At 42.2% G+C, this 27,501-nt stretch overlaps 2 protein-coding genes across 2 annotated transcripts in view; one reads left to right on the top strand and one right to left on the bottom strand.

The window, feature by feature from the left end:
- Nucleotides 1–3,804: 3,804 nt before the first annotated feature.
- LOC311041791 (induced myeloid leukemia cell differentiation protein Mcl-1 homolog) lies at nucleotides 3,805–4,395 on the bottom strand (the record flags this gene model as incomplete). The annotated part of the gene is made up of 1 exon (XM_084052276.1): nucleotides 3,805–4,395. One exon carries the CDS (start codon nucleotides 4,393–4,395, stop codon nucleotides 3,805–3,807), a length of 591 nt encoding a protein of 196 aa, XP_083908402.1.
- Nucleotides 4,396–5,755: 1,360 nt separating this feature from the next.
- Nucleotides 5,756–27,501, top strand: part of bbs9 (Bardet-Biedl syndrome 9) — a 227,709-nt gene continuing 205,963 nt past the window's right edge. The window contains exons 1-6 of the mRNA XM_084052563.1: nucleotides 5,756–5,812; nucleotides 7,772–7,893; nucleotides 8,800–8,956; nucleotides 13,889–13,953; nucleotides 14,569–14,682; nucleotides 22,720–22,894. Of these exons, the coding sequence (XP_083908689.1) occupies nucleotides 7,782–7,893; nucleotides 8,800–8,956; nucleotides 13,889–13,953; nucleotides 14,569–14,682; nucleotides 22,720–22,894 (623 nt within the window). The 5' untranslated portion in view covers nucleotides 5,756–5,812; nucleotides 7,772–7,781. The remainder of the gene's footprint in view (nucleotides 5,813–7,771; nucleotides 7,894–8,799; nucleotides 8,957–13,888; nucleotides 13,954–14,568; nucleotides 14,683–22,719; nucleotides 22,895–27,501) is intronic.

Below are 27,501 nucleotides of genomic sequence, written 5' to 3'. Positions count from 1 at the left end.
TAAATAATTTGGGACTTAATTATAAATTATCCCTCCAAATCTGATAACTCTAGCTGTTAAGGTTTCTGAGAAAAAAATACTTGAATTTGAGTTTTTTGACTTTTACATTAAAGTGGATGGGGAAATTTAATGCACTAATAAATTAATATCAATTAAACTATTCAACCAATCTCTTAGCCCTATACACGCGCACGATTCCCGTTCAAGACGGTCATTTTGATATATGGCACGACATTGGGGAATAAAAACTGTGGGAGGAGATGCGCTCTAAAGTATTGTTTATCTATAAATAAAGAAATAAAGTGTGTAGAGTACTATAGTCTGGTTGCCCTGTTGGGCAACCACACTAATTATATTTTTTTGTATGATTGCATGCAGATTCTTTTTTCTTTACTTACGTGAAATCAAAAGCTTTCCCAGTGAGGTTTTGGTAGGAATTGATTGCAGTATCAAAAGCCACCTTTAGATGGCAGTGAATCATAAGGTAACGTGAAACTTGAAAATAGAGTAAAAAAACTGAACGCATGAATGCTATGCAACGTGGCATATATTATGTTCTAAACCTAAAAGTCTGAATACTTGAACATCTGGCTCGTTGGTCTAGGGGTATGATTCTCGCTTAGGGTGCGAGAGGTCCCGGGTTCAAATCCCGGACGAGCCCTGCTTTTCATTAGTTCTCGTTTTTCTCAATTCTTGTGATATTGTCCTGCTATTCAATCAAGTACTGCAGTATCATAATTGCTTTACCAATGTACAAAAAAGCTACATTAAATTAATTGTATTTGTATCTGTATAAATAAGCATAGCACTTGCAAACAATAAGACATCACAATCACAGTGGCATACTGTCAGACCTTAATGAATTGGGCTGATGAAAGTCTCATTGAATCAGTGCTTCCACAAAACACCAATTAAGCCACAGCTTGATTGCATTTTCACAGAATGGAGGAGAATGTTCTCTTTTGGAGGACAACAATGTTAAGTTAAGTTAAGTTTTTTTCCTTTCTCCCTTTTCCTCCTTTGTACACTATATATATATATATTATATATATATATATATATATATATATATATATATATATATATATATATATATATATATATATATATATATATATATATATGTAGTAAAAAGTTCAATATTTGCCTCTGAGATGTCATCAAAATATTACTTAAGTCCAGTACTTGAGTAAATATACCTAGTTACTTTCCACCACTGCACTCTTCTCTCCACAAGAGAATCAATATGCAGCAACAGCCCCATTCTGCAATCTGCACTGTGAGTATATTGTCTTCATTTTCAGTTTTATTTGATCATGTTATTCTTATTTTATATTCTCTTAGCTCTTTAAATTTGTATTCAAATGTAATTTTATATGTTCATGTGTGGCCATGAAATCTGTCCCCAGAAAGGGATAGCTGTTAAACCAAAGAGCCAGTCAACTGTACCACTGTCCTTTCCACTGAGGTCACAATACTGAATGGAATTCATTCATCATTCAATTTGACAAGGCTGCTGGCATTTCTCTCACTTAACATGAGACTCCTTGGATTGGATGAGAGTGATGATGATACGTCGTCGTCAGTGGTGAAGATGATGATGGTAGATAATAATGATGATGAAGGTGACCCCACGTCAAAATGTCTAGGTCAACACTTTGACCTCGGCTTCTGACCGGTCACTGGTCAGTGGTCAATCAGTGGCACCGAAAGAATTGTTATGGTATTGGAGGAACACAGAGATTAAACGTTCTGAAAACAGTCCCTACTAAGAGGAATATTGTGAATTCCAGAAGCCGATAGATAGCACACAGCAGACAGAATGAGACATTTCTTCCTGTAGAGAACATATATTATCAGACATTGGTGGCGGCACCCTGATATCAGCTAGCACAGTAAGGCCCTGGCATATGGATGAAACATGTCAGGTTGACAGTGAGACGACAAATATGGAGCCAGGCTAAGTTAGGCTAAAATATGACACTATTATATTAATTTGACGGGTTAGATCTATTATCAATATATTGTCCACAAAATACATAGTTTTTCACATCTATCAGTCTATTTGGAAACATGTGTTATGCCTAATTTGTTTACAAAATGTATTTTAATAAACTATATCCAGTTAGTTTACATACACAGTAAATTCCTCCACAAATAGCCTATCTACAAATGCACAACAAGTCACAGACTATTTTCGGTTATTAGTTATTCTAAGATGAAAGAGTAAATGAATTGGTCAAACTAGTATACTGTATAGAATGCATGTTCAGAAGCAAAAGTTAGAGCCTCAATCTGCAATTTCTTCAACTGGAATGTAGAACATAGATTTAGAAAGATATGAACAAAACATCATAATTCCACATATTGTGCTAATTGTTTAGGAAACACTCAAGTTTCACAAATCACAGATTGGGACTTGGCCTAACAACAGTTTTCAGTCATTATTTTTTCTTTAAACCATGAGTGTTACGAACACCATGATGTGCTGTCACCAACCAAATGTCCCCTCAGGTGGCAACAGCCTGATAATGGTGTGTAATGGAGGAATAGTAGCCTGGTTCCAGACCATAGACCCCGCCCACTCTTCAGGCTGATAATCAGGCTAGAGGAATAGCTCAGATGGTAGTCCATCACCAGAGGTCCTGTTCACCATCCAGCAGCCCTATTTGGTTACTGTTGGATTGTTGTCCAATTGACAGTGTGTGGCTTTTGGCATATATACACATTATACTGTTTCATAAAATATCAACTCAACATCACAACCATGTAACCTTTGTACTGTCTTATGCAATATATTATATTATTTATCCCTATTTATCCAGGTGATTTAATGCAGCACTAGGCAACTTTCCTCTTCTACTTCGGATTTGAACCCAGTTTCCTGCACAAGTGCTGACATTTTTACCATTGAGCTAATGGAGCCCGCATGCTTGCTCGGGGGATAAATTTAATCTTGACCATCAGGTCAAAATTGTCAGTCTAAATGTCTCAATAGAAGAGCAGGGAGACAAAATACAACCACCCCAATTGTATAAGTTATATTGTATTAACATACTCTACCACACAGATTGTACCAAATTAGATGAAAAGTTACATTGTGAGGCTTTAAGCTGTAAGAATGGTGACTACCTCATGCAGGCCTATTTGACAAGAAAGGGTGAAAGTCATGAACCCCTGCTATACCCCAACTTTTAATCACACACTGAAGAACCCCTAAACAACACAGAGCTAAAAGTGAATTCAATGACACCCATTGGAGGCACCACACCACACATGTCACTGTGTGTGGGGAAAAGATTATCCACTAAATTAGGTACAAATGATCTTGAGTCACGTGACCACACCATACTGTTCGCCTGTAATTGGCAGGACCTATTTCTTACAAATATTGCCATATGTAGGCTATATCTTAATGGGTTAACGCCTGTGTGGAATTAACATGCAGTACAGGTTGGAATTCAGGCCTACAGCTTTAGAAGAATTACAGTGCATAGTCACATTGTGCATTTTTCATAGATTTATTAGAAAACTAAAATATGTCAACATTAGAACAATAACAAGTGCATCAATAACAATAACAGTGCATATACTTCTACATCTGCAAAAAATGTTTACATTTAAAAATAAAATCTTGAAACTAGAATATGTAGAATCGGGTCCAGCCTGCCAGGTCTTAATGGGTTCAAATCTATCACATTATTTACAGTTTATCCTCATATTTCCCATTGCCATGAACATTGATGTCCTCAAATGTTCCATTTTGTTCAGGGTGAAACCTCGAGTCTCTTGCGTCCAACACATTCACCTGATCAACAGGGCCACGGTCAACCCGATCCCAGCAAACCCAGCCACTGCCATCAGCAACGAGGTCCTCACCGTGGACTCTGGGTCTGACACCTGGAAGAACTCCACGAAACCATCCCACGAATTGTTCTTGACCAGCCAGTCCCGTTGGTCATGAAGGAGGTACGTGGAGATTTCCTGGCCCACCAATCCAACGACTGAATGTCCCCTGCTGTCCTCCTTGATCAGGTGCTGACACACGACCGCCCCGAAGGCCACCAGGCTGGCAATGCGACCCCAGTTGGTGGTGCCATCGGCGAAGAGGCTCTCTGCTACTTCACCCATGAAGCTCATGTCATCTCCTCGCTCGTCCAACTTGAGTTTGCTGATCATGCCGTTGTACATGTATCGATGCTTTTCAATGAGGCCCTCCACGACTCGTTTCATCGTTGAATGAGCTTTGCTTTGATGTCTGCTGCCCGGTTGAGATGACGGCACACCTGCAAAGTCCGTTAGGAAACTGCCGATTAGAAGTCTCGTGTCATTGTCCATCATGATCTCCTGTGCTGCTGCTGCTGTACAACTGACAACCGAAGACAAATCCATCATGGTGTCGAGACGTTTAACGTTTAGTTCAAAAGAAGACACTGTAAGTAGGCGTATGTCCGTCGACTGGTTCTGTTCTGTTCTGTTCTGTTCTGTTCTGTTCTGTTCTGTTCTGTTCTGGCAGCTCTCTCTCTCTTTAACCGATGTCGTTATGGCGGCAAAGTAGTGTGAGCTGAAAACACGTTGGAAGCTGTTTATATACGGTAGCCGTTGCCCCGGGCAACTCTTTCAAAAATCGGTCTGTTGTGCTGAGCGCGCGCGGTTAGGCTCTGACGTCAGGCCAGTCCACGTGCCCGCATGCCTTATAATGTATGCGTGCACGTGGACCGGCAGTATTGCCAGGTTTTGTGAGAGAAGTAAGCAACCGGGTCTTGGGGTAAAAAATCCCAAAAGAAGCAAATGTAGGCCACATGAGCACTTTAAACCGAATTTTACATCGGCTATTTGAAAATAGCCGATCGCGACGCGTTGTGAGCTTGTAGATCTATTTTCAAAACTCTTGCAATAAAATGTGGAATATTTGGAATATTTTTTGAAACATTCTTTCTAACAACACAAATGCCCCCCCCCCCCCCTGGGCTGGGCACAAAACATTTTCATGAAAATATTTGAGAACGCCACTGGTTAAGATAGTAATCTAAAAAAAATCGAAGCAAAAATAAATAAGAAAATATACTTCAGAAACAAGCCCACAAAATCGCAACCCACAACCTACCACTTTCTTTTTACAAGCAACTTAACAGAAAAAGAAGCTCAAAGTCGCTTATAATAAGCAGGCCTGGCAACGCTGGTCACCGGTATTCATTCTAAAACTCAGCCGTGTGATCCGGTTTAGAAAACATGGTATTGAAGGCTAAGGTAAACAAACAGGTGGCAGCGAAGTAAGAGCAGTGGTGGAAAAGGTACTCAAAAGTATCATAATACTACAATGTCCATGCCGAATTTTATGTGTGTAAGACAATTTATGTAATTTTAGTAAATTAATATTGCCATTAACATTAATTTCGCCCCAAAAAGGGGTTTTGGGGCCCCTGAGACCAAACGGCCCCGAGTTGGGGGTGTTCAGTATGAACTTGTGATGGCCCAAGGTATATGCTAACAGGAAATAATAGTGAAAAAAAGTTAGCAGAGAACATCCTGAGGGCTGGCCTGGGCCTGGCTCCCGGTCTAGGAGGACCGGAGTTCAATTCCGAATTGAGGTACCCTCATCAAGACTCACTAGAAAACACCATTTCCCATGATCCTTTGGGCGACTTTACATCCGGTGATGCGCACAAGCGTCCTACTCCACCGTTTAGCGTCAGTGCTATGACAACAAGAGAATGGCTTCAAGTTGATGAGGGAGACAGTCACAAGAGAAATGTGATTTTTGCCCGAACAACAAATATATTTTTTTATTGACAGGCGCTTCTTCACCCAGGTAAGCAAAACACGGGAATGGAATGGTATAGTATTAATATCCCAAACGATATTCTACAGGTTGGAACACGTTTGCTTATATATATTCGCCAACTGAGCGCTAGTAACCAGGTAGAGCTAGCTATTAACTAGGCAGCATGCAGCTAGCAGAAATACCTGAGCTGAGACTATACCTAACATGATGCTATTGCTTCACGGATTGAGTTGTTTCTTTTTCAGTCTCGGACTGAAAATTAAAATTAATCATTTCAAATAACATCATGATCTCCCCTACATTGTTCCTTCCTCATTAAGTTGTTCTAAGAACCCCCCCAAAGTCTGCCATGCACTATCATCCTAAAGTTGCCAATCATATTGACAATTGATGAATTGAAATAATCTTACACTGTATGCATGGCAAGCACACCTGGGCAGTGAGCAGGCCTGAATGATCTCAATTAATTCATTCTGCTATATTCTGTTGTACCTGTTTACAAGTTATTGTGCTATACAAAAGAGTTTAACACAATCTGTGAAACTCTGTGATAGGGTTTGTTTCAAAACTGTCGATTGTGTACTGTATAGAGGCTTATGTGCAACAGGTTGAAACAAATGATGGCTGCAGCCAGCGCAGTGTGTTTTTACAGTATGTTAGGATGAATGATTGGAGGATGTTTTGCTGGGTGATTATGGATAGGGATGTGCAGGCAAAACTGGTTTGTGACAAATGTATGTTACCAAAAAGGGGCTGAATACCTACATGTGGCTGTCTGCCTTGGTTTGCATTTAATGTCACTATGCTACTGTGGTTGAATGACAACTTAAGGCTCTATGACATTTGATCTACTTTAACCCCCCGATGCCTTTCCTCTTCTCAGGGATTTTTCGCTTTGTGTGTCTGTCACCATCATGCATAAAAATGTAATCTTAATTTAAATATCAGATTCAATAAAGGCCAGATTAAACACTTATGTTACAGCACATCGGGAGGATTTTTTTTGTAATAGTCTCTCTCTCGCTCTCTCTCCCTGGATTAGCTGTCCATTCCACCTGCTCATCAGCTAGCAATTAGAAAATCCGCTTGGCCTTTTCGCCTCATGAAATCCCTGTCATGTGACTGGCCTTAAGCTTTCTCATTGGCTGACAGTGACATCCCTACTTGGAGTGTCACACATACACCACTCTACTGACTTGGCACGTAGGTAGTAGTCTCCTGTGGCAAGGTGTCAACAGGCCACAGCCCCGTAGAACAACCTGCTTCTTTATCTTATCCCTGTCACAAGTCTGTGACAGCAAGGCCAACTGAACCCCAAGGTCCAAGAGGTCAAAGCTTTTAATCCCTATCAGATTTGGATTTGGTTCAAAACCAAAAAACAGCATTAGGAGCACTTTGATATTTGATCTGTGATCATAGAATTATCTCAGCAAACATTTTGTCAATATTAAATATACTTTTAATTAATCAAATAATAACTTTATAACAACCCCCAGATTGTAGAGATATCAAATAAATCAACATAAGCCATTATGCTTTTGAAAATTAACCCCATAAATTCCTTTCTAGGCTGGTATTTGTGTAGCAAATATCATACACAAAGGCAACTCAAAGGGCTTACATGAAAATACATTTTAAGAGAAATAAAGGTATTGGACTCAGACCCACACACCATGGGGTCTGAGAGGATGAGAGACATGTAATCAAGACAAATGCTTTGAGAGAGATTGTAAATTTCAGTGTGCATACTTCATTTCTCTTTTCAGATTAAGACCGGGAAAAAAGCAGATCTACAAGCTCATAGCGCAGCACTCTGTGCTGTGCATGTATGAGCTTGTGGATCTGCTATTTTTGAATAACCAAAGAAATCAAAAAATGACACAGATGCGTTCCTGGATTGGGTTAATACAAACAAATGAATGAAATAAACCTTATCTCTGTGTCTCCCTCTTTCACACTCTCTGTGTTTATCTCCCTCCCATTCAGAGGCAGCAGCATGTCTCTGTTCAAGGCCCGTGATTGGTGGTCGGCGGTAGTGGGAGAGGGGGAGGAGTTTGACCAAGGATGCCTGTGTGTCGGAGACGTGGACAACAGTGGCACAGGACATGGTCAGTGTGTGCATGTAAATGCCTGTGTACCTGCATGTAGGGATGGGACCATATGAACATTTCATGTCACGATTATTGTGACCAAAGTAATTGCGATTTACGACATTATCGCGATAATAGACAAAATATGCTTAAAACTCTTAAAATGGCACTATTTTGAATCCCAGCATCCATAGTCTGGGTTGGAACATTTGCCAAACATAGCAGATCTACAAGCTCTCAACGTGTGGCGTTGCGACGCGTTGTGAGCTTGTAGATCAGCTATTTTTGGCAAATAGATTTAAAGAGTGAAAGAAAGACTGTATCAAGCACATTCTTTACAGGTGCGTTTTTACCAATTATAGAGGGTTTAAGTGATATGCAGCTTAGCAAATGTGATTTGATCCCAGTGTATGACGGAGGACAATTTCACGATAAATTCAAATCTCTGAGATACGATTATTGTGAGCGTTTTTTATCACGATAAACGATAATCACGATTATCGTCCCATCCCTACCTGCATGTGTGTTATGCATATGGGGTTGTGTGTGTGTGTGTGTGTGTGTGTGTGTGTGTGTGTGTGTGTGTGTGTGTGTGTGTGTGTGTGTGTGTGTGTGTGTGTGTGTGTGTGTGTGTGTGTGTGTGTGTGTGTGTGTGTGTGTGTGTGTGTGTATTTGTACATGTTCTATGATGTGTGTTTGTGAGAAAATGAGTTGGAAGATTCTATGATGGCTGGCATTTTAGAATAGACATGATTACAAGTTTTTATCATGCACTATTTACAAACCCAATAAACTCCAAACTGTAAAAGTCTTACTTCATCCCTCAAAATTTCCCCATGCCGAACACTTCCTACACTTCCAACATTTACCAGCGCAGGCTGGTGCATAGTACCTCCTTACTTACATCTTTATTCTGTCTTGCAGACAAGGTGGTAGTGGGCAGCTACATGGGTATGCTGCGGATCTTCTCGCCCCAGGCCAGTAAACCAGGGGAAGGGGGCCAGGGCCCAGCTGATGCCCAGCTGCTGGAGGTCCAGCTTCGAGACCCCATCATCCAGGTGGAAGTGGGCAAGTTTGTCTCGTAAGTAACCCAACAAGGGTGGGGCAACACCACTATAGCCTAATGTCCATTACTAAATGCCAGGCCTTGCCATGCCATGCTAGGCCATGGAGGGCTTTGAGGAGCTGAGTGAGCATGGCTGAACCTTTCACAGCCTACATTTACATTCAGGGTGAACAGGGCTGGGTTCATGGCTGTATAGTAACTCAATACCACAGTCAGCTATTATCTGTTATGCTAGCTGGCTAAAGAACAGACATACAGAAACATTAAATCAATAATGAATTAATTGATACAATTTTCAATGTATGAGACACTGCTTCTACAACTCAACTAATTAATGGTTATAATTAGGTCCAGCTGCAATTCAGACAGCATGCCAAGATTATACAGACTATCATTTGTATATACTTGGCATACAGTAAACCACTCAGTTTGTGTTGGTATTCCTGTACTATCTTTACGGCGTGCCAAATCCTTTGTACAGTAGGCCAAGGAAGTAAAATCCCTTAATATTTTTCACATATTGCAAATATTCTTTTACGCAAATATTTTTCACATTTTATAAATTCATAATTTCAGATCTACTGTGCTGCCGAACTCCACTTCGGGTTCGAATCCAGTCGCAAATCTTCTAATATTATTACTCTTTTGTAATATAAACTGCTGTTTCAACGTTGTTCGGTAAACTCATCATCTACACATTGGTTTGAGATTCAGCTCCAAAGGGCATTTCGTTGGCTAAATTAAACATACATTGAATTCGTGTTTGACGAGGAACAAAGCAAGGGTTGGGTTATGTTACAGGATTTTAGAATTTTGCTACCAGGTGGCAGGTACAGTAGCTGATTTGTATAGGAATGCAATCTACTTCGATCTCGCTAACTATATATTAGCAAAACAATCAGAGACATACTGTACTGTATAGCCCCCACGGTCAGTGTATTGAAGTAGGTGGACGCACGCACAGTCAACTTTGAACACACAACCCAACATTAGATTAATACCAAAATATACATTTACAGTATAAACATGAAAAAATACCCCCCAACCCCCCAAGAGTCTTAACACACAGCAAGTGATAGAAATAGTTCAAATATGAACACAGTTAGTCAAGATTGTATTGCAAAGGACAAGCCTTGACAAGCCGGAGTAATCATTTTTCCAAACACGTACAGTACATTTTAATTATACTGCAGAACAAATTCATTTGATGAATGTCACTATCTTTGTGGAAACATAGTTTACGATGAAATCTTATAATGATACACATTTCGTGATTGAGGTGGGCTGGAGGATCTGTCCAATTGCGCATGGCTCACCAAGATACTAGATTCACCAATACGTGTTTTTTGTTCAATTATTTATTGTTTGTGTGTAAAAATGAAGGTTGAGAGAGAAAGCTCCCACAGCTACCATTGTCCTGTGAAAAAGCGGCCTCCATTCAGAAACATGACAAAAGGTCCCCACTTGGGGGTGCCGATGGCCTAGTGGTTAAGGCACTTATAGGCTCTTATGCAGCCTCACAGCGAGTCGTGGGTTCGATTCCCGAGCCTGATGGCCTTTGCTGTGTGACACTCCCTGTCTCTCTCTCTCCCCGTTTCCTGTCATTCTTTACTGTACTAACAAAATAAAGGCAGAAATGTCCATAAAATATTAAAAAAAGGTTCTCACTTAAGACTTTGAGGGTACAACCGGCCAAAGTATCTAGAATTTACTACTACATGGCTGTATAGGGTTATCATAACTTTCTGTGGTAGCATGTGTATTAGTCTTTAATAACTTGGAAAGCAGAAGCATTGGACCTTCTCCTGTGAGCTTAATCTCCCTCATTCGTAGTTTATTGATGTTTCCTTTATCCTGGGCTTTCAATACTTCCCTGACTAGCCTTGACTTTCCAATTGATGGTTTCTTGCCTTAATTTCATTTTGTGATATTTATTTCTTCTAAAGGCAAGAGACACTCCACTTACATTCAACTTCATTACTTTAGATTTTGGCCATCTGATATTCGTTATGCATCTGTGAAGAGATGACTATGTGCGAGACTTTGGTCTTTGATATGATGTCTGTTCCACTCTGATGCACCATACAAGTGTGCAAAATACTTCATTTTTTTATACGTATCAATTGAAACAATCACAAGGTCTAGTTTCCTCTTCTACAACATTAAAAAGTGTTGAAAGGTGTGCCAAGTGGTGCAATAAGCTTAAGTGTGTGCACATGAACATGTGGTACAATTCACGGTCCTGGTTTTGGGGTTTGAAAATGATGGTCAGTATCTCGTCTGTTAATGGCAATATATGAATCGTCTGGCTTCAGGCTATGGGATGGGATGGATTAGTGAGCGGGGTACAAGTTGTGCACTCTGGCAAACGGCAAATAGCCACAGACTGGACTCATGAGTGAGAGATGGTCAGTGTAAGATGTCAGGGGTTTCACTAATCCCCCTCCATTATCACCAGCCAAGTTGCCAAGTTGAATGTGTGACCGTGACCTCTGCTAGTATGGGTCAGAGTGGCATTAACTCAACATAACCCTGCTTAGAGCAGACCTAAAACACTGCTGTGAGGATAGCGTAGTGCTGTGTTGAAGAAGTAGTTTACCCTGTGTTTCATGTCTGTACATCTGTGTAGTGTGTTTTTGTGATGACTGGCAAAGAATTACATGCTTTTCTTAACATCTATAGTGCAGACCTTAAAGTTTATGATATTGACCATGAATTGTAAGCATTCAAAGTATAGCTTATAATATAGTCTTTCTTTAAACTGCCAAACACATGTGCCCATTCTTAACTCATTATTCTGGTTGTTCATTCATAGAAAGCCTTCCCATTCCAAATCACCACCACATAAAGATGCTTTTTCTCTACGACACATAGAGCACAAACCACCATGTCAGACATTTGCTCTTGCCCCATGATTTATCACTTTCTATCAACCACTCAAAGTCCCAAACATAGCCGTGCCTACAGCGGCAGGCTAACCGCGGAGTTACTAGCATAGTTGTTGAAACCCAGGAGCCCCATCCTGCTTTGTTTTTGCACCGGCTAATTGGATCTTAAGAGTTGGTCTCCGTTAGTTAAAGACTGTGAAATGTGAAAATCCCTCTTGTAAAAATGACATGTTTTGGAGTTAGGCCGATTAAGGGATCCCTTCCGGGCCAAAACTATTTGAAATTGTGGAGGAAGAAGAGGAGTGAAGACAGAAAGAGACATGGAGAGGGAGGAATGGAATGATGTGGGGATGAAAGGAATGCGAGAATATGTCATCACCGCCGTTCCTATATGTGGGTGCCCAGGGACCTCAAGGAGAGCCTGGTTTCCAGGAAAGGGCTGTGGCGGTTTGCCCTAAAGGTTTCCCACATGGAGATGCCACGAGCAAGGCACGTCTTGCACAAAATCAGTCTTCGTGGAATATGTTGTTTCGTTTCTCGCGGTTTCCAGCAGCGAGGCATTCTTCGGTGTCTGTTCGGTGCTTCCAAAAGTAGGCCTCAACAGAAAAGCACATTGTAAATTTTGTCTGGATAGGATGGGGCAGCTCATAAGCTTTTTAATTTTTACAGCGGGCAGTGTGGTTTCCAGGGAAGAAAGCAAATCGCTGGGGTCTAATTTATATTTATAAAATAAAATAAAAACATCTTGTTGTTCTTTCCTGGACAAACATTAGACTGTGGTGGTCGAGAGACGGTAAGCGCTTGGCAGCACAGTAAAGCTGGCTAGCACATGTGGAGCACTGCGGATCAAATGAGTTTGTTGTATTTTCATGTGGTGTGAGTCCCGAGATCAATAGGACTGTCGCTTGGTCCTGTTTGTGCCGCATCAACTTGAACGGACTCATCCCTTTGGAGTGGTTTTGAGGTAGAGGATTAAGCATGCTGGTGTAGTGGTGTAGACAGACTGTCCTGCTTCCGGAGGGTCACACATCCAGTCCCCGCCACAGACAATACTCCCTGTCAAAGTGCCCTTGAGCAAGACACTGAACCTAGTCCTGCTCATGGTCTACAAGTCAGGCACCATCACTAGCTGCCTGAAGTGGATACACATTTTCACTAAGTAAATGTTTCACATTTACATATTTTAGATAGGTAAATGGCTGGGCAGACTGAGGATGGGTGTGTTTTCTTTAACCACTTAAACACTATACTGTTGATGTCCAAAACCGTTTCCTTTCTATTATTATAAAAAATAAATGAAAATAGCCGATCTATAAGCTTGTAGATGTCCTATTTTTTTCCTATTGTTTTTGTGTGACACTCTTGTATGATGAAGTGGGGCATTCATTTACGAAAAAACATACAAATCTGAAACATGGAGATATGAGGTTTCTGCCCGACAGCCACGATATACATTGATTCTCCAGTCACGATTGACTGGAGTCCCCCTGGTTTCTATACTTGGTCATTGGTGCCCTCCTTTTTCCCTCTACACCAAATGTCTATCTGAGAAATTGTAAATCTGCTATTTTCGCTGAAAGTTGACCTATTATTATGACATCTCCGGCAAGAATAGGGACGCTAGGGTTCATATGGTTAACAGGTCTCTGAGCCTGATCTGATATATACCACTGTTTGTCTAAAAAGGACGAGATAACGTGGAATCAGATTTCCTTTCCCTGTTAGGACAGCCATGAGAAGACCAGATCTGGACCACATGGTTTTAAAAAGTGTTATTTCTCTGTTGGTGTATGAATACGGCCTAATCTAAATAGACCACCCAGAAGTGTAAATTAATCCTGTTCGAGTCAACCACAGAGCCATGGAAGTCTAAACATCTTCTCAAGATGTTCCACATTGTACATGTAGACTGCTGGGAGTAAATCACAGCAGATAGATTGCCCCGTTGTGCTGATGACACTCATTGACATTATTAATATGATGATGATGATGATGATGATGATGATCATCATCATCATCTGTGTCTGAATGTGTTCTGTCTGCCGTTTTTCTCCGTCAGGTGTTCAGATCTCCTCCACTTGGCTGTTCTCCATCCCAGGAAACTATCTGTCTACTCTATCTCAGGTCACACACACACACACACACACACACACACACACACACACACACACACACACACACACACACACACACACACACACACACACACACACACACACACACACACACACACACACACACACACACACACACACACACACATACAATGATGTTTGTATTACTATACTTGTGAGGACATCAACACTTTAGGACAGACATTTTGCCATTTTTAACCGTAAGCCTAAAGCCGAAAAACAGCAGACCTACAAGCCCACAACGCGTCGCGGCTTATAGATCAGCTATTTTTCGGTGCTTGACACAGGCGCGCAACTAAAAGAAAGTATAAATATTTTTTAACGCTAATTCCAATTTACTATAAAACAACCATTTGTCTTGCGAGGACCAGAAAAACGGTCCTCACAATGTATATTTCTTCAAATTCTACTATACTTGGTCCTCACAAGTATAGCAATACAAACACACACACACACACACACACACACACACACACACACACACACACACACACACACACACACACACACACACACACACACACACACACACACACACACACACACACGCTGCAGTGTGTCCTGTTCTCCATGAATAACATTGTATTTGATGTGATTGGTGTAGGCACAGCGGGTAACGTGGAGCATGGAGCCCAGTATCAACTGAAGCTTGTGTATGAACACAACCTGCAGAGGACAGCCTGCAACATGACCTACGGACCCTTCGGAGGGGTCACTGGTAGGGCTCACACACACACACACACACACACACACACACACACACACACACACACACACACACACACACACACACACACACACACACACACACACAGTTGTATCGTTAATGTGTGTTTAGTGGGGGGTTTGATCATCTTCCTTTGATCATTAACCCATTCAATCCGGGAACGCATCTGTGTCACCTTAGATTTCTTAGAAAACTTTTAAGATTTAGATGATTTAGAAGACATGTGTAGAACCCCCAGAAGCAAAGATTTGAGTTACAAATGTTCGCTTTAAAAAATATACATTGAAAGATTTGCAAACAAAAAAAATTGCAGATCTCCAAGCTCATGGCGCTCTCTGAGATATACAAGCCTGAGCTTGTATATCTGCTATTATTTGAACAGCCAAAGAAATCTAAAAATAACACAGATGTGTTCCCTGTCTTAATGTATTAAATTGAATCACAGAGGAAAGAATGTTACGTGATGTCTGAATCTGTCTGACACAGTACTGCCACAGTGCTGGAAGGAACATTATATAAGTTATAAACGTTCCAATATTGTAAACATTGCAACAAATCACATTACGAGGTGTGAGGGTGACTTAACTTTCCGTCAGAATGTTAAAAAAAAAAAAAAAAGCATCTCTTCATGCCTCAGCATCTAACCACAGTAAATCCTGATGTGTATATAGTTCCATACTGGTATCGCGTGCACTGGAAAATAGCCAACCTATAAGCGCGACGTGTTGTGAGCTTGTAGATCGGCTATTGTCAGAGTGCGACATCAGCGTGCAACAGAGTATAAATCAGGCATAAGTGGACACAGATGGGCTCATACTCTTCAACCCAACACATCAGGCTGTCACATCATCACTTCCCCATCACTCCCCCATGTATGTGCTATTCCTTTTTTATCATATTGCCACAAGATGTGATTTATATTCACATTCATGCTGTATGTGGTAATCCCCCCATTTTCCCCTGTTTTTGTACAGTGAATTTAAAGACCTCTTTAAAAGCACTTGAGCCCTAGCGTCCCTGTTCTGGGGGCAAACCTTCGGCAAAAATAGCAGATCTGTGAGCTTGTAGATATTTGGTGTAGTGGAACATTTTTGCCTACCTGGTATAGAGCCCTGGGGGACTACGGTCAACTATGTGTAGAGTAGTTGACTGTGTTTTGTTTAAGAGGTGAATTTCTACCTCTTAAACCTCTGTATAGGATAACTAACATGAACAAAGTGGGTCCTTGGCCCTCTGACGATGGCAGGATGTTAAGGGCAGCCAATGCATCGCTTTAGCCCAGGAAGTAAGTGTGTGTGTGTGTGTGTGTGTGTGTGTGTGTGTGTGTGTGTGTGTGTGTGTGTGTGTGTGTGTGTGTGTGTGTGTGTGTGTGTGTGTGTGTGTGTGTGTGTGTGTGTGTGTGTGTGTGTGTGTGTGTGTGTGTGTGTGTGTGTGTGTGTGTGTGTGTGTGCGTGCGTGCGTGCGTGCGTGCGTGCGTGCGTGCGTGCGTGCGTGCGTGCGCATTCATGGGGTCGCATCAGGCCAAGCACAAACCCAGTCTTTTAGAATGTCAAGGATATGGCCCATGCCCCAGACAGCACATAACATGCAATCTGTTAATGGGAGAGAAAACATGCACGCACGCACACACAATTACAGTATGTCATGTACATGCATGGCAGAGGTATGTTATGAGCCCACAGTGTTATTTCTCACACACACACACACACACACACACACACACACACACACACACACACACACACACACACACACACACACACACACACACACACACACACCTTGACAATACAACCTTTATTTCACTATTTTAAACTGCTATTTTTGCTTCTTAAAAGGGGTTTCCCCGTGTGTGTGAGTATGTACATGTGTGTGTAATAGAGGAGGCCCTAGGATTGCCTGTTTTTCTTGGAGATTGACTAGTAGAGGGCTTTCCCCTGCCTGGTTTTCCAAAAGCCCAAATGACTGGAGAGAGCAGCCATATACTGTACACCTCCACTGGGACTGTGTTCTATTTTTCTCTCTCTCTCTCTCTGTCTCTCTGTCTCTCTCTCTCTCTCTCTTTCTGTCTCCGTCTGTCTCTCTCATCATTAACCCTGAATTCTATCCATCCGTTCCTCCTTCTTTCAGAGACTTTTATAGTTTTATGCACTTACACAGTCGTGCCAGTTTCCATTCATGCAGAGGCCTGTGTATACTACACCACACGCACAAGCACGCATGCATGCATGCACGTGAGTGCACACACACAGTCACACACACACACACACACACACACACACACACACAGTCACACACACAGTCACACACACACACTCACACACACACACACACACACACACACACACACACACACACACACACACACACACACACACAGACACAGACACAGACACAGACACACACACACACACACACACACACACACACACACACCCTTTGCAGCCTCTTTCATTGGTTTTCTGGTGGACTCTGGACATATCTCTCTAATGCTGTCTCAGCATTATGATCATCTCTGTCTTTCAATATCTTCCTCATGTCTCTTTCATAAAGTGCATACTGTGTAGTGTATTCTCTGCTGTTCTTTCATTGTTAGTTTTTTACTTTCACCCTCCTTTCCTTTCCTCAAACGTACTTTCCTTATAAATACAGCCAGTGGATATGAAAATCTAGGCAGTAGAGCCAGTGGCTATTCAGTTCTATCTAGGCAATCGAGCCAGAGGCTATTCAGTTCTATCTAGGCAATCGAGCCAGTGGCTATTCAGTTCTATCTAGGCAATAGAGCCAGTGGCTATTCAGTTCTATCTAGGCAATAGAGCCAGTGGCTATTCAGTTCTATGTTACTTTCTAATCATAGGCCGCTCTTCTCTGTCTTCACCATTAGGTGGCAGAACAGCCTATTGAATTAGAGTAGCATTGAAACGGTCTGCTCTCCAGAGAGCCTTAACAAATGTACCACTGCTCCTGGTTGAAGACAGGCTGCAATTTTGCTTTTCTCTATTTTTCTTAACCGAATTGACAGATTAAAATATGAATATATTATGCACTGATATTGATCGTTTTCATTTTCTTTAAGAAATATTTTTGTGCAGTTGTGCCGTTTTTGTCTGACAGTAGCAGAATTTGATAGCAGATGAAATCGTCCCTTTGAAAAGCTTGTGAAAACCAGAGAAAGAGTTGTAGAACTGAATATGATCGAGTACAGGAGAGGCTACTCCTACCCAGACGTCTGTAGCTTTAATAGGTCTCCCTATAATACACAGTTAAATTTCACATTACCTCAGGTTACAGCAAAGAGCACACATGCATCAACGAGAGAAGAAACATCTGAAAAGATGCCTTTTTCACACATGCACAAGACGGCAGAGATAATTCTCTCAATTCGTCTTTTCCTTTCAACACTCACATACAGGTTTGTAGGCTCGCTCAGGATAATGTATTTAACACAGCTTGAGACGCGGATGCTTTTCGCTGAGCTAGCTGTCATCACTGTTTAGAAGAAGGGAAATGCCTGATGACCCCGTGCCAACAACACACATGTTCCAACGCGCGCGCGCGCGCACACACACACACACACACACACACACACACACACACACACACACACACACACACACACACACACACACACACACACACACACTCACCAGCACCTTCAGAGAGACACATGCGCAAACAACACAGATACTCGTGCAGTCTGACACTATGTGCTAAATATGCGCATGCATACAGATATCTACAGAAATGCATATGCACACAGTCAGTTTTGCACCCGTTGGACATCTTGAGAGCATTTGCTGTGTTGGTCTACACATTACAGGCTGGTAGCCACAGCACGGAGGATTGACTGTTTAGTAACCAGAAGCAGTGGTGGAAGAAGTACTCAAATGTTCTTTACTTAAGTAAAAGTATCAATAACCACAATGTAAAAATACTCTGTTACAAGTAAAAGTCCTGTTTTTTTAAGATTTACTTGAGTAAAACATTGTGCTTTAGGTACAGCACTTGAGTACATGTACTTAGTTACTTTCCACCACTGACCAGAAGACTGTTTATTTTAGTGCGGGCGAGCCCTCAGATGACTGCAGCACTGAGCACTGTCACCAACCGTGCGTGTGCGCGCGTGTGTGCACACGTGTTTGGGTTTGGAAGCGTGCGTGCCCCTGTGTGTGGGAGTGTTTTTGTGTGGCATGCATGCTCTTTACTTTTTTTGTGTGTGCGTGCACACGTGTGTGCATGTATGCCTATAATAGTCACCATTTAGTAGTGTGCTGTAGGCACTGTAATAGCAGCGCTATACTAATACTGGCCTAATAGCTAGGCTGCCTTTGGGTTTGGGTCACATTCAGGCCACACACACACACACACACACACACACACACACACACACACACACACACACACACACACACACACACACACACACACACACACACACACACACACACACACACACACACACACACACACACACACACACACACACACACACACACACACACACACTTAAACACGTAGACAGATCCAGACATACATACAGTACGCATTCCCGAAATATGGTCTATCCTTGTAGAGCTTTTGCCCCACGCACGCATGCATACACAACGCACACACACACACACACATACACACACACACGCTCGCACACACACGCACACACACGTGCACGCACCCACCCAGCGCTCCACCCAGTGCAGTGAGAGCCATAGGTGGGTGGCGCTGCCAGCCTCTGTGCTTTGTTCCACGGCCCTCTGTACCACATATCTTATTAATGACACTAATACAGGCCTGTTTCCTCCACTGTGTCTGAGTGGATGGAGGCTAACACAGCTGAATTAGCCTGACACTTTAATAGTAGACCTTTTGATATGTTATACATGGGTGGGGTGGGATGGAAGGGGGGGGTTGAAGGCATGGCCACATGTGTTCGTACATATGTGTGTGTGTGTGTGTGTGTGTGTGTGTGTGTGTGTGTGTGTGTGTGTGTGTGTGTGTGCACACGTGTGCACACACAAGGTACTGCTCAACTCTCATTTTCTGTACCCAGCACTTTTCTATTATTGATGACCATACATTTTTTATTTTATTTTTTTTGTTTTGTTATTCTGTTCTTATTCAACCGTCTACATGCCATTATTATTATGCACAGCTCATCAGAACAGGGACCAAATTGGCAAAGCCATTAACTAAATGCTGGTAAATTTTGGCCGTGGCCAGTAAGTCTCATTAACCAGCCACTTTGACGAGAAACCCCTCTTTGTTGGGAGGGATATTGTAAAAAATAATATTTTGTTGGAAAAATGGAGGAAAGAAAAAAAAAAGATGTTTGGGATCCATCAGTCAATGTGGGCAGCGCTGCCAGTCTGTTCATTATTATTAGAGCAGTGTTGGTGAACTAGGAATTTCAAATTTATGGCTACAGCCTACCGATGCTCTCATTGTAAATTCTGGAGAGTAAAAAGCGACCAATAACGGTTTCTCTAGACCAGATCATCAGCTCAAATGCCCCAAACCGCTGGTCTAGGTTCTGTAATCTCACCAGATACTGGCGACTGTATGTATTCTGACGTACTATGCAAGTCTTGCATCTTTTCACCAAGTTTTTTGTCTCTCTGCCCCGTACCTAACATAAATATACACGGGTAACAAAATAAATACATAAGTGAGAGTGGGCAAAGCCCCTTCTCATAATTTACAACAAGTAAGACGTGCGAACGCTGGAAGCGAACGCAGTTCTATATTTCAGCCACACTGTAATAGTGAACTCTGGCGCACTCTAGCGGCTGCACACAGGTAGTGCAGCTGCTATATTTCAGTCACGGAGTTTTGAGTCACATGGGGGCACGAGCCAATGAGAGCGTGAGTCGCATGGGGGCGCGGCTGCACACATACTGCACACAGACACACAAGCCGAGCCGAGTTACATAGTAGAGGCTCCACTTGGGCGGAGTCGCGGCTTCGCCGCGCCTCCTTCCGCGTTCGCAATTAAAGTTTCAATACAGAAGGCTATGTGGCTCTGTACATGTGTGTCTACAAACACTCAAGACTTGCTGCACACATGCTTTTGTTGCAGCTTCACACAAAGACACACAGAGGATGAAGTACATTATACTGAGGTGTATCAGCAACCACGCTGAACTCAGCTCATCAGAAGGCCAGAATAGCGCACACACACACACACACACACACACACACACACACACACACACACACACACACACACACACACACACACACACACACACACACACTCTTGAAAGTGTGTTTACGTAGAAGGAATAGGTGTTGTATGGTAAACTTATTTTTTCTTCCCATACTCATTCCCTTATTTGTAGAAGGTTAGTGTGCACGTGTGTGCGTATGCGTGTGTGTTTGTGTGTTGCGTTGTAGGTGGCTCTCTCTCTGACCTCAGCTTGATGGGAGTATGACTTTTAATAGTGCGTTGAGGCCTAATTATAGTTCTCTAGTCACACAGCCCCACTGCTTTATGGCCCCCTGAGTGTGTTGCGCGCCCGCTTATGCATGCGTGTGTTTGAGTGAGTGTGTGCATCTCTATATGTGTGTATGTGTTATATCACGCCGCAGGCCTCCCCCCCCCCCCCACACACACACACACACACAGAACCAGGTGTCTTGTGTGGCTGGAGGTGTTAATGGAGATTTCAGATTCAGCCAGAGTGGAATAATGAGGAGACTTTGGAAACCCTGCAACATTTTACGCAGCTCAACATCAATTAACCATATAAGTCAAAGGTCCAGTGAAGGTCTCCAATAGCTCAAAACTTCACATATTTGTACAGCTAATAAATACCGTCCTTAACTCTTTGACTGCCTAAAACGGGAATTCCCGTCCGATGGTACTATGGCTATCATGGCCAATGACGGAAAAACGGAAATTACTAAAAAATAAAAAACATTAAAAAAAAATAAAAAAATAATATACAGTATATATATATTTTTTTTGACTTGTTTTTTTTTGTTTATCTCAAAGCAACTAGGAGATAACGCTATCCAAAAAAATGCTGCTCCATTCACTTCAATGTTAAAAATCAAACGGAGGAAAAATGCACCATTTTCGTGGCACTGGAACAACACAGTCTGAAATAAGTGTGGCAATGAAAGAGTTAAAGGGGAAACCTCAACAATTTTTAACCTAAATCCCATTGTTCTAATGTGACGCGCCTGATGACTCGAAATGCCACATTTTACGTACACTTTTGCCTTTTGCGGGGGAAGAAAAAGACAGAAGACAAAGGGTATTTTTTCCTGGACCATTTTCTTTTTTTCTTTTAGCTACAGTGATGTCATGCCTTAGTACGTGCGAAAGGAATCGATCGATGTCACGTGATTGTGTTGGGGGTGCTTCTTGCGTGGATTTGGCTTCTTTTTGTGGCTAGTATATTAAATTTGCCATGTTGCAGGTCCCTGCTTTATGACACTTATCCATAGTTTGGTACTAGGACAGAAAAAGATATGACTGTATAAGATCATCTCACAAACTCAATGCTGATACCTGTGTTGTTTGCATCTCCCAAGACAATGGCGGACATGGCCACGCCCCCCCCCCCCCAAATACCCATACAGCATGTGTGTCTCAAAGAATATGATCTTCTCACATCAGAACAATAAATCAGTGAACGACTAATCATGTGATTTCGCTTATGCTGAATGGTCAATAGTTTCACCACGATGTCGTAGCAGCTTCATCCAATCTTTATGATGATGTGTTGCTTTGGTTGCTTTCTACATCACAAAATCCTGATTGTTATTAATTTATTTATAACAGATGTATTTCTAAAAAGCAGATGACCGAGGTACTCCTTCCTGCCTGTCTTCCTAAAATCCTCAGTGTTAATTTATTCATTTGTAACTCTTGAGAGTGTACAAGAAGGTACATCTTGTAACTCATTTGCACACACACTGTGCTAATTATCTCTGTGTAAACACACATGGCCTGTAACAGAGGAAACATGACAGATTCAACATTCTCTCTCTCTCTCACTCTCTCTCTCTCTCTCTCTTTCTCAGGTCACCACTCCCTGTGTATCCAGTCAATGGATGGCATGCTCATGTTCTTTGAGCAGGACAGCTACTCCTTTGGCAGGTTCCTGCCCGGCTTCCTCCTGCCGGGACCCCTGGTGTACTGCTCCCGAACGGACACATTCATCACCGTGTCATCAGCCAGACAGCTGGAGAGCTACAAGTACATAAGACACACACACACACACACACACACACACACACACACACACACACACACACACACACACACACACACACACACACACACACACACACACACACACACACACACACACACACACACACACACACACACACACACACACACACACACACACACACATACACCCCTCCGCCTCCCCCTTTCTCCCTCTCTCTGTCACTCACTAACTCTCTCTCTGTGTCAGGGATCTCTCCACACAGTACATGGACATGTGACAACACCTAACGCCGATTTGCGCTGACATTGGGGATCCCCTTATATGGGCACGTGATGTCATACAAACTGTAAATACTGGAGGGGAGGGGCGGGGGGACACGAGACTTGTGAGCCTTCACAGCAGGACTGACAGGCAGAGGGAGATGGCAATTATTAGATTAAAAAGGACAAAAAAGATAAACATGTCATTACAGGCTTTATCACGTCTGAAGTCCACACCGATTTTTCTGTCATTTGCTTCCAAGTTTTGCCTTATACACACACGGTAAAATCCTCTGTGTTCATTTATCCAATTAAATGAACACTCAGGATTTGACAGTGTACAGCAGTGGTTCTCAACCTTTTACAGGCCGCGACCCCCCCAAAACAATCATATTTGAACTGGGGACCCCCCACCTTGACAGGCTCTTGGAATTGTAGGAGTTGGGGCATTACATTTGGTTTGACTCGGTTCCACAGATAAATAATGTTAAAATAGTACCATGTACATGCTCACAACGCCTCGCAACAATTCTGGCCTCTTTCTTAGGTAATATTTCACAATTTGGCCAATGTTTGAAAATGTTTTATGCTAGTTTGTTGATTACTTTTGATGCAGAAATGGTAAAAGTCCTTAAATTGTCACTTTAGAAATGTACAGATACTCTGTCCACTTATACTGTATGTTGGTTTGTTTACTGTTGAGTGAGAAAACAATGTTGCACATTAGGCTAATCATCTGAGTACCCCCCAAAAATGTGCCTGTGGGCCCCGACCCACAGGTTGAAAATCACTGGTATACAGGATGTCAGAATCCATGTTGCCATATCTTCCTTTTCGTCTGTGTATTGTGCTTGGAATTATGAGAAGGAGCATATTATTCATGGTCTCGCCCAAATAATCTCTCAGGGTGTGAGAGATGCACAAGTATAGTTTGTGTGTGTGTGTGTGTGTGTGTGTGTGTGTGTGTGTGTGTGTGTGTGTGTGTGTGTGTGTGTGTGTGTGTGTGTGTGTGTGTGTGTGTGTGTGTGTGTGTGTGTGTGTGTGTGTGTGTGTGTGTGTGTGTGTGTGTGTGTGTGCGTGCGTGCGCGTACTGAGCTGTCCCCGTAGGTCTGCGTGTGGACACTAGATACCAGATAGTACATTCAGTTCATTGGATTACTCTTGCTGGTGGTGGATTTAACACACACACACGCACACACACACTTTCAACACTTTGTCCTCAACTAGACACCAGAAGAGCTGTAAGTAAGAACCCCCCCACACACATACACAGTGCATTGTACATCTACAAACAAGGGAAACACACAGATCTCCCCAGGTACCTTGCATGAATTTTAGATCATACAGTAGATCAGATCATGTCAGACAGTCACGGTTGAAAACCCCAAAGGGACTGTCGCTGTGTTGCGTTGCCTATAGCAACAGCTGAGAGAGGTGAACGGCGCTAACTGAGGCTTTTCCATTTAAATCATATTTCCTCTTCTCGACAGCCTGGGCTGGCTAGACTAAAACCCTGCCACCCTAACACCTTAAACTGTAGCACTCAGCAAGCTAACACTTTTGGTCGTCACCACACACGCACACACACACACACACACACACACACACACACACACACACACACACACACACAGTCTAATGAGGAAATTCACTCTTACACGCACATACAGTACACACACTTCCCATTTCTCTCAGGTTGAGGTACAGAGAGAGAAACTGTGTGTGTGTCTGTGTCTGTGTGCGTGTGCGTGTGCGTGTGCGTGTGCGTGTGCGTGTGCGCGTGTGCGTGTGTGTATTCTGCTCATCCAGCTGTTTCTTATCTCACACTTTCTCCTCTCTCTGCACCAATATCAGTAGATTCCCCAGACTGCCTATCAGTCATCAAGACTGACGTCACCCACAACACATACAGTATAATACAATGACAAGAGTAGAGTGGTGGAAAAAGTACTCGAATGTTTTACCTAAGTAAGAGTAACAATACTGCAATGTAGAAATACTCTGTTGCAAGTAAAAGCCTTGAATTTAAAATTAATAAAATTTACTTGAGTAAAAGTACAAAAGTAATGGTATCAAAATGTATTTTAAGTAGAAAGTACTCATTATGCAGAATGTCCCATTTCACAAGTTTTAAAATGTATAAAAATCCTTAGAAAATAGCAGATCTACAAGCTCACAATGCGTCGCATCGCAACGCATTGTGAGCTTTCAAGTGGCCGAAATGTATTTAGGGTTGAAGTGGTTTATGTATGTTTTGTAATAATAATAAAAATCTACAAAGTAACTGGTAACTAAAGTTGTCAAATAATTATAGTAGAGTAAAAGTATAATATTTGCCTCTGAGATGTAGTGGAGTAGAAGTAAAAGTACTGCAAATTGGAAATATACTCCAGTAAAGTAAGAAATACCTCAAAATTGTACTTAAGTACAGTACTTGAATAAATAAAGTGACTTTACACCACTGAGGACAGGTCTCTAGCAGTGCAGTGTATGTAGTCAGCACTCTGAGAAACTCACTTCATCGCTCGCAGCTAATATCACTAGTATCAGTGTATCAGTATCAGGCATTAATATCAGTGAAAAGCCATAGAACGCTAATCTTAGAGTCAAATTATTTCGGTTTAGGTTTCTCGACATTGTAGCAAGAAGACAAAATAGCAACAAAAGGCTATGAAAAATAATAACAGTAAATAGAACATATACTATACACTAACAATACAAGTAATGATACGTTTTGGGTCAAAGGTCATGATTTTAGGGGATAAACAATTTCCTAATTCATTAATGTACAACACTTTTTAAACAACACACACACACACACACACACACACACACACACACACACACACACACACACACACACACACACACACACACACACACACACACACACTATAGTACATAAATACACTACACATAAATTCTATTCACATTCTCCAAACTTCCATTCCACAAACGTTGCGATCCTCGGAGCACGGATCTCCGCCATGCCTGATTGCCTACCCAGGGCTGTGTCAGTCATCGGGTGCGGCCGTCAGGACATGAGGAAGCTGTGAGGGGGAAATAGAGTTTCGGTGAAAGTGTTTGCCTTTGTGGTGGCCCCTATGGGCAGAAGTGAAAGCGGTTTTGGAGGTGCGCTCTATTGAGGCTCCTCAACATGCTGTTCCAATTTGGGTATGATAACATTGTTGATTGTAGATGATTGGATATTGCATTAATGATGGCAACACATTTGTTAAGGCAATTACAGCAAAACGGCATGGATTATCAACACCCTGTTTGACGGTCATTGTCACATGACCATTTGTGTTAGCCTGACGCTCAGCCTGAAAACCAATCACAATCTTTAAGCGTATGACTATGACGTCGGTGTCAAGCAACACTGATCCATGAACTGGTCAGCTAGCTTGCTATGTTGCTAACCATCTAATCTCTCAAAACAGATTCTGCTGACAGCAGAATCTGTCTACAAGGGACAGGGCGTGTCAGCTGTGTCGTTGTTATCAGAAAAGGATGTTGCACGATGTGACACTTCAGAGGAATTTACGTCCCTCTTCTCTGAACAAACTTTCCTCCTTTCCTTTCTACTCTTCTCGTTTCCTATATGATTCCTCAGTGGGAGGGACTAACATGCAAGGAAAGAATGCAAGTTTAGTTAATGAGGATTACATTTAAGGACCTGAGACGCACCCGTAGTGGTGTTGTTAGTAGGAATAAACACAGAAGTACCTGGGAGGAGGTGGACTAAGAAAGGGGAGGAGCCAAACCCAGTTTCTGTTTCTACACAAGAAGGAGGTGGTGCCCCCCCAGAGGCAAAAAAAGGGGAAAAAAAAAATTTCCTTTTTTTTTTACAAAATGGGGTCCCAGATTGCTAACCGTCTAACCAGGCACAGCAAAAGTATGTTGGTCGATATTTGTGCCTAATTTAGTGGGGGGGGGGCATGTTTCTGCAACAAACATTGACAACTGTAGAATTTGGGCGGGGTGCCCAATGGGTGGAAGTGAAATCATTGCTTAGAGGCCCTTCAAAAGTGTCATTCAGATTTGGAGCAGATCAGGATTTGTGGCATTTTTGCTAAAGGGGCCCCTCCTGCAAACTTTGGAAGCCAATAGAAGATAATAGGAATGGAATATGAAGAGTGTGTGTGTGTGTGTGTGTGTGTGTGTGTGTGTGTGTGTGTGTGTGTGTGTGTGTGTGTGTGTGTGTGTGTGTGTGTGTGTGTGTGTGTGTGTGTGTGTGTGTGTGTGTGTGTGTGTGTGTGTGTGTGTCCTTCCAGAGGCAAGGCCATGTCTGTTGCAGTAAGAGCAGAACAGAACTGTTAATCCATGGCTTCTGGTTAGGATACACCCACACTGTTTTTGTGGGG

Source organism: Gymnoscopelus microlampas (genome assembly GCF_963454915.1).
Source record: "Gymnoscopelus microlampas genome assembly, chromosome: 3".
In the NCBI taxonomy this organism is placed as follows: Eukaryota; Metazoa; Chordata; class Actinopteri; order Myctophiformes; family Myctophidae; genus Gymnoscopelus; species Gymnoscopelus microlampas.
The sequence above is the reverse complement of the archived record's forward strand: the minus strand, read 5'-3'. Positions and strand labels throughout refer to the sequence as shown.